At 39.1% G+C, this 11,096-nt stretch overlaps 1 protein-coding gene across 5 annotated transcripts in view; it reads left to right on the plus strand.

Moving 5' to 3' along the window:
* LOC127644893 (casein kinase I) overlaps window positions 1-5,163 on the plus strand; it is a 55,514-nt gene extending 50,351 nt beyond the window's left edge. For all 5 annotated transcript variants that reach the window (XM_052128333.1, XM_052128358.1, XM_052128349.1 and 2 more), the window contains one exon: window positions 207-5,163. In XM_052128333.1, coding sequence (XP_051984293.1) covers window positions 207-261 — 55 coding nt within the window. In that variant the 3' untranslated portion in view covers window positions 262-5,163. The remainder of the gene's footprint in view (window positions 1-206) is intronic.
* Window positions 5,164-11,096: the final 5,933 nt, after the last annotated feature.

Consider the following 11,096-nt stretch of genomic DNA (forward strand, 5'->3'; position numbering starts at 1 on the left):
CGTAGTTCAACTAGAAATTATGGTTCCTTTCATTTTAGATCACAACACACCGATATCGCAATGTTAATCAAACCTGTTCATAAGTGTAAATAATGTTGGCTATATCGCCCAGCCCTATGTGTGTTATCTCTTGCTGTCAGGCTTGTCATTTTTTAATCAACCAATCAGCTTCCTGCACTGACATTAACATGTGTGTCCTTCCCCAGGTGCTGCTGTTTCTTCAAGAGGAAGAGGAAGAAGAACACGCCACGGCACAAATGAACCTCTGGCCTCTCCACACGAACCCGTTCCTTTGCTTGTTTTTAGAGCGTTAATATAAAGAAATTTTACAAGCCGACTACAGCGAACCCTTAAAACGGTTCAAGGGGACCTACGTTCCAAAACGAAGAGGCATGCACATGTTGCCTCTACGGGGATTGTCTTTTATTGTTGTTTGTGATTTATTTGTATTTTTTTCCCACGTGTTCATTTAAGCATCGACAGGCCTCCAGATCGGCTTCCTCGGACTATCTCTAGGATATTCACAAAAAAGCACTGGAAAATCACCGCACTTCATTTGCTGTCTCGCTTAGTTTACGTTCTCTTTGTCCCTGGTGGTGGACGTTAAGGCGAGGGAGTCTCTGAATGTGCCCTCTCGTACTCTTCCTGCGTGACGGAGACAATTCTAGCCCATTGTGTGATGTAGACGGCGAGAGGGAGAGAGACAACGTCGCCTACGCTGAAGCTCAAATCACCACCGCTGCCCGCTCCAACTCTCAACTCAACACGAGATGGAGACGCGGCTAGTGCATGACCTTGTTCTGTCCGCTTAACCTATATTTTTTTTAAATGTTTTATGTTCATTTGAATATTTGTTGGCTGATTGTTGGTTCTCACGCTGCAGGAAATGGTCCAAGCCTTAGAATATGACTAGCATTTGACGTCTATCGGAGTGATTAATGTACACAGGCGAGTAATAACTTTCGTAACGATGCTAACTGGCCTTTTACACGTGAACTTTGTGAAAGTGTGACGTAAACCGCTCTGATGGTGTGCTTGGACGACGGCGATTTCGAGTGAATGTGATGTTCCACTGACTAGTATTTAAGCTGCTTGTTCTAAAGCACTCCTCCCACTACAAACCCACCAGCCAGTCATGCTGCTTTCTCCTTTTACGATATCGTACCGCTTTGACGTAAATCTGGATGCTTTTTTATTAGCCGAGGTGGCCAGTGAGACTTTCCTTCTCTCTGCTTTTGTGGTTCTCTTTTGTATCGGAAAACACACTCTTTCTATTCATATAGTCATTTTATTATTTCCAGAAACGGTCCCTGATAGATGTTGTTTTTAATGCTAGATAACTGCTTATAATTCAGGATGAGTTTTGTGCCAGGGTGGCTATGGGTCTTACGCCTAAACGTGCTCCTATAAAGCGGAGGAATATTCAGCTTGCTGGTTCACAACTGTTAGTAGTTGTGTAAGACTCGAGAGGAGAAATAAGATTGATTCTGGGAGGATGCAGACTGACTATAGTGACTGCCACTGCAAAGCATCTCAATTCAATGCCTTAACACGACAACTCTGGCAGAGTCTCTCTGCAATGCGATGTTAAAAAACTCCTCCCATGCCTTCATAGCAGTGCAATACGCATCTCAGTTCTTTGAGGAGGTTTTAGTCACTGAATCTAATGAATAAGAATCAGAGTATGTGGCAGAAAGTGATAACAAAAAAACAAGCCCATCTTTGTAAATGCTCATGAGATTGTTAAAGGGATAGTTCGCCCTAAAATAATTAATTTAATGTCATTATTTACTCACCCTCATGCCATCCCAGATGTGTATGAATTTATTTTTCTGCAGAACACAAACAAATATATTTAGAAGAATATCTCGGCATTGTAGGTTCATACAATGCAAGTGAATGGTGACTGAAAGCACACAAAGGCAGCATAAAATTAACGCAGTTGTTTAATCCGTGTCTTCTAAAGCGATCCTATCGGTTTTGGGTGAGAATAGACCAAAATGAATTCCTTTTTCACCGTACATCTTGTCATTGCAGTCTCTTGACTCAATCGTGATTTCAAGCCCAATTATACTTCCTGATGCTTGATGCATGTGGAGCGTTAATGTCGCTAAGAAGTGTAATCGAGCTTGAAGGTCATGATCGCCAAGTAGACTGCTGATGTAAATAAAGATTTATAGTGAAAAAGGAGTTAGATTTTATATCGTAGACATTCATTTAACCACTGGAGTCTTATGGATAAATTTTATGCTGCCTTTATGTGCTTTTTGGACCTTCAGAGTTCTGGCCACCATTGACTTGCATTGTAAGGACCTACAGAGCTGAAATATTCTTCTAAAAAATCTTCCTTTGTGTTCTGCAGAAAAAAGAAAGTCATACACATCTGAAATGGCATGAGGGTGAGTAAACAATGAGATCATTTTCATTTTTGGGTGTACTGTTCCTTTTATAGTGGCCATAAGTGGCTCTGAGACAGGGCAGCCCTTGACCTCTTATGCTTAGGATGAGGCAGTCCTTTCCGGAGCTCAATATTTAAAGGGATAGTTCACCCAAAAATGAAAGTTCTGTAATTTACTCGCACCTCATGTTGTTCCAACCCCCCCAAAAAAACTAAAAGACAGACAGGTTTTAAACCATATGAGGGTCAAGTAAATGAGTGCACTATCCCTTTAAGACAAGGATTATTCGCCGTTCACCTATTCACAGCATTAAATCTATGTTTTAATTTCGTGACCTTTTCTATGTACAGTAAATATATAATTAATGTAAGATCAATTATATAACTATAATTTTATTTTATTGCGATCACCATACAAACGTTGAGAGAGAAGCCATAGGAGTGTGGGACTGCACTAAAGCTATGTTTGCCTCTTGTTCACTATATTAACCTGTGCATTACTGTATTGGACCGACCTCTGAACCCGTCTGGCTGTTTGAGGAATCACAAAGTGTCGATTACACCGTTTCGAAACCCTTGGTAGAACTGAGGCATTTCAACGTAGACAAATCTGACGCTCTGCATTGATGGTTCCTTCAAATGCAGTGGACAAATGATGGTTTTGTTGGCCAAATTGATATCCCAAAAGGGCACATATTCTTTATTCACACATTCTTCCACTCCTCGACTCATCCGTCATTTCACTTTTTGTGTAAATAGTGAACTGGCGAGCTCCCAGATATGTCTTAAATGCCATTTGTCGTCACTGGCCTCCCTATTCCTTCTAGGATTGTGCTCGTGGAACGCTCTCTGAGCTCCACGGGGTTGGTGTTGACGGGAATTGCGTCTGAATACGACATGCATGTTGGGTGGGAGCTCACCGACCATTTTCACCAGTGATGTTTATTTAATAGATTTACCTTATGCTTATCCACTGTGATGCAGGTCACTTTGGCTCTAAATTATTCTGTGAAAAGTACTTGAATTATACGCTCGGAAATCCACTTGCGCGGACGCATCAGGAGATGCCTACCGCAAGGCTTTTTATTTAACGTTCCTCTCTTATATGTATTATGTGCCTCGCTAGAGTTGAAAGACGATGTAGTGTTTGTTTGGATGTGCACTGCTTGCTATTGCCAGGTGCTTCTGACTCCAAGAATGAATTTGCAAGATACGTTTTGCCTCCTTTTACCCCTTAATTCTTTTTGACTCTTCAAAAGTGAAAATGGAACGCCTTGGCTAGTTACGGAGCCACTTGTAGGAATTGCTTTGTGGAAAATGTATTGAAATTGTTTAGCTCGATGTCTGAGAATGGTTTGAAAAGGGATCGTTCAACCAAAAATATGGAAACTCTGACATTTGTTTAAGACACTCGGACGGGAGTTCAATTTTGGGGAATCATTTATAGTTTGGAGAGATGCAGTTTGGGATTAGGCGTGAACGATGATGAACAAAGACGCCGTCTGCCTCTCTCCCAACATGCTATATATATTAAGTATGATGGATGGCTAGATAATACGATCATCATGACTACTGGCTCTCTTTTCAACTGCAACGTGATTGTTTCAAACCATCTTTTTTTTCCTCCCTTATTTTTAAAAGATTGTACCATACATTTTTGTACCTTTTTATTTTAATAAAGATGGTATCCTTACAGTTATGGCCTTTTTAAGTCTATTTGAGGTTTAATGTGAAATATAAAATCCATGAAAGTGAGTCTAGGAAGCATTTTGGGTCCCGTTCCATCTCCAGCGAATGGCCTTCTGCTTTTGCATCACACTTCTGATGTTGGGAATTGACATACAGAGAGGCTCTTCTCATTTAAAGCAAAGTTAATGGGATGTTAATGCAGATACGTGCATGGCTTTTGATTCCGGAAGCAAAGGAAACTACTACTTAATGGGGCACTGAAGAACATTGTGGGCATGAAGTTGATACACATATTCTGTGGCTGCGTGATGCCTTTAAACGCTACTGCAAGGCTGCGAGTCTGACCCTCTGTAAGCTTGACTTCTGCAGGTAAATCTCCACCGTATACTATTTTGCCACTATATACTGCATCGCCCTTCCATTGTGTCTCACGTGTAATCATCCCTGTCTCTTATTTCAGTTAATGTGGGAACTTGTTAAAGAATTCCTATTTTTGTTGTAAATGAACGGGTCATTCTGGTTCAACTGTTCTTTTTTTAATGACCTCAGAATGATGGTTATATTACAGGACTCACTGCAATATTTGAATGATCTTTTTCACCATTTTTAGTTTTGAAAGATTGGCAAAATTGCGTTTCTGTACTTTAAACCTTTAAAACTAAAGTGTACAGTACTGCAAGATTCACTCTCTTGTTCTGGGCATACTTACAAAGCTACTTCAAATTTGTATTGTATTATGACTTAATTGTGTTGAAATATGAATGTTGCTTAAATGTATTTCAATGATTTAACTTCGTCAAGGGCTTCAACTGTGATGGTCCGTCTTCTCTTTTTCTCTTCTCTCTAAATATATTTTGGGTTTTTAAGTTGCAGAAAGGTTAAGAAGTCTTAATCTTATTTAAAATGACCTATATTCCTGAGGAGTCATGTGAAGATCCATACATAACCTTTTGAATTTTCATTTTTATTCCCTCCACTCTTAAAGGGAAACTCAAGTTTGCACCCCCTTTTTTATGTAAAATAAAAGAAAATCTCTGAACCTCTGAGTGAGTCTGTGTTTGTCTTCTTTACATTCATTTTGTGTTTGATGGCCTAAAATGTCCTGTCTGTCTCTATCTCTGACAGTCTTTCCTATCTGTCTGTCTGACAGTCTTTCTCTCTAAATGTCTGTCTGACTGACAGTCTTTCTCTCTAAATATCTGTCTGACAGTCCTATCTGTCTATCTATCGATATCTGTCTGACAGTCTTTCCTGTCTGTCTGTCTGACAGTCTTTCTCTCTAAATATATATCTGTCTGTCTGACAGTCTCTAAATATCTGTCTGTCTGACAGTCTTTCTCTCTAAATATATATCTGTCTGTCTGACAGTCTCTAAATATCTGTCTGTCTGACAGTCTTTCCTGTCTATCTACCAATGTCTGTCTGACAGTCTTTCTCTCTAAATATCTTTCTGTCTGACAGTCTCTAAATATATATCTGTCTGTCTGAAAGTCTTTCTCTCTAAATATCTGTCTGTCTGACAGTCTCTCTGAATATATATCTGTCTGTCTGACAGTCTTTCTCTCTAAATATCTTTCTGTCTGACAGTCTCTAAATATATATCTGTCTGTCTGAAAGTCTTTCTCTCTAAATATCTGTCTGTCTGACAGTCTCTCTGAATATATATCTGTCTGTCTGACAGTCTTTCTCTCTAAATATCTGTCTGTCTGACAGTCTTTCTCTCTAAATATCTGTCTGTCTGACAGTCTTTCCTATCTGTATGTCTGTCTGACAGTCTTTCTAAATATCTGTCTGTCTGACAGTCTTTCTAAATATCTGTCTGTCTGACAGTCTTTCTCTCTAAATATCTGTCTGTCTGACAGTCTTTCTCTCTAAATATCTTTCTGTCTGACAGTCTCTAAATATATATCTGTCTGACAGTCTTTCTCTCTAAATATCTGTCTGTCTGACAGTCTTTCCTATCTGTCTATCTATGTCTGTCTGACAGTCTTTCCTATCTGTATGTCTGTCTGACAGTCTTTCTAAATATCTGTCTGTCTGACAGTCTTTCTCTCTAAATATCTGTCTGTCTGACAGTCTTTCTCTCTAAATATCTGTCTGTCTGACAGTCTTTCCTATCTATCTATCGATATCTGTCTGACAGTCTTTCCTGTCTGTCTGACAGTCTTTCTCTCTAAATATCTGTCTGTCTGACAGTCTTTCCTATCTGTCTGTCTATGTCTGTCTGACAGTCTTTCTAAATATCTGTCTGTCTGACAGTCTTTCCTATCTGTCTATCTATCGATATCTGTCTGACAGTCTTCCTGTCTGTCTGTCTGACAGTCTCTAAATATCTGTCTGTCTGACAGTCTTTCTCTCTAAATATATATCTGTCTGTCTGACAGTCTCTCAAATATCTGTCTGTCTGACAGTCTTTCCTGTCTATATATTGATGTCTGTCTGACAGTCTTTCTCTCTAAATATCTTTCTGTCTGACAGTCTCTAAATATATATCTGTCTGTCTGAAAGTCTTTCTCTCTAAATATCTTTCTGTCTGACAGTCTCTAAATATATATCTGTCTGTCTGAAAGTCTTTCTCTCTAAATATCTGTCTGTCTGACAGTCTCTCTGAATATATATCTGTCTGTCTGACAGTCTTTCTCTCTAAATATCTGTCTGTCTGACAGTCTTTCTCTCTAAATATCTGTCTGTCTGACAGTCTTTCCTATCTGTATGTCTGTCTGACAGTCTTTCTAAATATCTGTCTGTCTGACAGTCTTTCTAAATATCTGTCTGTCTGAAAGTCTTTCTCTCTAAATATCTGTCTGTCTGACAGTCTCTCTGAATATATATCTGTCTGTCTGACAGTCTTTCTCTCTAAATATCTGTCTGTCTGACAGTCTTTCTCTCTAAATATCTGTCTGTCTGACAGTCTTTCCTATCTGTATGTCTGTCTGACAGTCTTTCTAAATATCTGTCTGTCTGACAGTCTTTCTAAATATCTGTCTGTCTGACAGTCTTTCTCTCTAAATATCTGTCTGTCTGACAGTCTTTCTCTCTAAATATCTGTCTGTCTGACAGTCTTTCTCTCTAAATATATATCTGTCTGACAGTCTTTCTCTCTAAATATCTGTCTGTCTGACAGTCTTTCCTATCTGTCTATCTATGTCTGTCTGACAGTCTTTCCTATCTGTATGTCTGTCTGACAGTCTTTCTAAATATCTGTCTGTCTGACAGTCTTTCTCTCTAAATATCTGTCTGTCTGACAGTCTTTCCTATCTATCTATCGATATCTGTCTGACAGTCTTTCCTGTCTGTCTGACAGTCTTTCTCTCTAAATATCTGTCTGTCTGACAGTCTTTCCTATCTGTCTGTCTATGTCTGTCTGACAGTCTTTCTAAATATCTGTCTGTCTGACAGTCTTTCCTATCTGTCTATCTATCGATATCTGTCTGACAGTCTTCCTGTCTGTCTGTCTGACAGTCTCTAAATATCTGTCTGTCTGACAGTCTTTCTCTCTAAATATATATCTGTCTGTCTGACAGTCTTTCTCTCTAAATATATATCTGTCTGTCTGACAGTCTTTCCTGTCTATATATTGATGTCTGTCTGACAGTCTTTCTCTCTAAATATCTTTCTGTCTGACAGTCTCTAAATATATATCTGTCTGTCTGAAAGTCTTTCTCTCTAAATATCTGTCTGTCTGACAGTCTTTCCTATCTGTCTATCTGACAGTCTTTCCTATCTATCTGTCTGTCTGACAGTCTTTCCTATCTGTCTATCGATATCTGTCTGACCGTCTTTCCTGTCTGTCTGTCTGACAGTCTCTAAATATCTGTCTGTCTGACAGTCTTTCTCTCTAAATATATATCTGTCTGTCTGACAGTCTTTCTCTCTAAATATCTGTCTGTCTGACAGTCTTTCCTGTCTATCTATCGATGTCTGTCTGACAGTCTCTTTAAATATCTTTCTGTCTGACAGTCTCTAAATATATATCTGTCTGTCTGACAGTCTTTCTCTCTAAATATCTGTCTGTCTGACAGTCTGTCCTATCTGTCTATCTATCGATATCTGTCTGACAGTCTTTCCTGTCTGACAGTCTTCTCTCTCTCTCTATATATATAGATAGATGTCTGTCTGACAGTCTCTCTAAATATCTGTCTGTCTGACAGTCTTTCTCTCTAAATATCTGTCTGTCTGACAGTCTTTCTAAATATCTTTCTGTCTGACAGTCTCTCTAAATATCTGTCTGTCTGACAGTCTTTCTCTCTAAATATCTCTGTCTATCGATATCTGTCTGAGTCTTTCCTATCTGTCTGTCTGATAGTCTTCTCTCTCTAAATATATATCTGTCTGTCTGACAGTCTTTCTCTCTAAATATCTGTCTGTCTGACAGTCTTTCTCTCTAAATATCTGTCTGTCTGACAGTCTTTCCTATCTGTCTATCTATCGATATCTGTCTGACAGTCTTTCCTGTCTGTCTGTCTGACAGTCTTTCTCTCTAAATATATATCTGTCTGTCTGACAGTCTCTCTAAATATATATCTGTCTGTCTGACAGTCTCTCTAAATATATATCTGTCTGTCTGACAGTCTTTCTCTCTAAACATCTGTCTGTCTGAAAGTCTCTAAATATCTGTCTGTCTGAAAGTCTCTCTAAATATCTGTCTGTCTGACAGACTTTCCTATCTGTCTATCTATCAATATCTGTCTGACAATCTTTCCTGTCTGTCTGTCTGATAGTCTTCTCTCTCATTCATGTTGGATCATAATTTATTTTTTCTAGTAAGACCTTCGATATTAGGGCAAAAATCATATTCTTGATAATCATTTTTATATTGTTTTCCTGTAAAAATATATAAAAATCCTTAAAACATGATTAATTTGATCTTGTTTTAGAAACAACACTGCATAAGATATTTAGGTTTTTCAGAGAACGTATTTTTAACATCTGTATTTTGTCTTACTGTACTGACAGAGTTTTTATAATCAGAACAAATGAAAATATCTACCAGTACTGAAGAAGTAATCTAAAGTATTTAGAATACGTTACTGTTACTTGAGTAATCTAACGGAATACATTACAAATTACATTTTACAGCATGTAATCTGTAGTGGAATACATTTCAGGAGGCCTATGAGCGAAAGAAGCTAGCAGCAGAAGCGGAGTAGCGTGGCTGGAACACCAATGTTTATCCAGTTGAAGTGGGATGCAGAGGATTTGTGGCATCGTCTATCATCGGACTGTTGAAAGAACTATGAATCCACAGTCAGGCTTTGCAGAAGACCATCAGAAAAGTCTCAGAGGTGGCAGAAAGAAGTAACCAGTGGATTTGGCTGAAGCAGAATGACCCGTGCTGGGCCATTCAAGTAAAGCCACATAAACCACTCAAGAACCCGTCAACCTTTCAGCCTGCTGCAGACTTCACCAACAGGGTGAATTTCAGGAACGGTTGAGCACGGGACACAAGCCGAGGACTGATCCTCCTGCAGCGGGCCACCCTTGTGGAGGGTGTATAGTGTTGAAATGCCGAAACACCCAATGATGCAAGAGCACACTACTGATGATGTGAACCAAAATGGTGCCCTGGCCAAGATTTACCTCCCACACAACTCTGAGAATCCCAACCGATTGATCATCTACCACTCCCAACAAGGCAAATCTCGAAAAAGTGATATCGAATATGATACTCCGTTCAGTACCACAACATAGTGTTACCATCTCATCCATGTATTTTGTTATTGTAAGGGGAAGCAGGTGCTTTCATATTGGGGACGTTTTGGCAGGTGCATTCACATTGAAACACGTTTGATCCTAATTTGAGAACTTGTTTACTTCAATAAAATCTAAGAACTTATCTTAGTTGCCATGACTTGGCATGGCAGTTCTATACACTTGTATTGAGAAGCGAATACTAACTTGTCTTTCTCCCTTTGCAGGACTTTGGAAGACTCTCCGACCTGCAGGTCACATAGCCAAGTGTTGGAGTGAATTTCAAAACACCCAGAGGAGTCTAGATGTGGGTGTCATTTATCAAGAGACGATAAAGACTCATCTTTTCTGGAGTTTTGGTCTTCATCCTTCACTGACATGACTCTTACTTGTAAAGACAATGTCACAAAGTCTCTGATCTGACGCAGTTACACTCTTCTTTTACCTCGTGCGACCCCGCGTCCACGTGTGTGGACGTTGTATTTTGGCTTCACTATACACGGCGCATAATTTAAATGATTTAAACTGACTGAAAACTGTTCGCAAGACCCTACACTGTCATTTAAGGGTTAAACGTCTGGCGTACCACGTCACGTGACAACAGCATGATGCAGATTTTCGTGAAGCGCTCCTACGGGTGCAGCGCCAACATAAGTGCCTCTGGTTAGAAACCGCTGTAAGGTTTTTCACTGAAACCGGTTTGGTTGAAAAGAGTAGCGTCTCTTGTTTCATTTGTTATGCGGCTTAAAAAAATCCATAAACGTTTTGCACATCAGCGAGCTGATAAACATGATGTCCACATATGTGGAAAATGGGACCTTATTCCCTCAAAAGTTGAACGTTAGTTATTTGAATAACTTTTAAACATGAACATATTTGTGAGTCATTTTGCTTCATATTAATATATATTTTGTAATTGTTTTATCACTGTACAATACGGTTCTATTCATTAACATTAGTAAATGCATTCCTATATGTTTACGGTGCATTTTCACATTGAGAATCAATGAATTCATGTTAAAGCGGAAACATTTTGCTTTCAGAGGCTTTTTTTTTGAGTTAGGATGAAAATAAGGTGCATTTCTAACTGTTCTGAGACCAGTGCTGACAGGCAGCATACTGGAGTCATTCACTAAATAGGGAGCAAGGGTGCATCCTATAGCTTTCTGTGCAGCTAAGTGCATTCACTACTAAAATCTGTCCAAAAGTTCAGTTTCAGGCTGCAGATGATGTTTGGACTGCTCAACAGGTTTAGCAGACATGGGACAAAGCCAATCGGAATTTTATAATGCAAAATTTTATTTTTAACATAGCTGGC

The sequence above is a fragment of the Xyrauchen texanus genome, chromosome 1 (assembly GCF_025860055.1).
Source record: "Xyrauchen texanus isolate HMW12.3.18 chromosome 1, RBS_HiC_50CHRs, whole genome shotgun sequence".
Lineage (NCBI taxonomy): Eukaryota > Metazoa > Chordata > Actinopteri > Cypriniformes > Catostomidae > Xyrauchen > Xyrauchen texanus.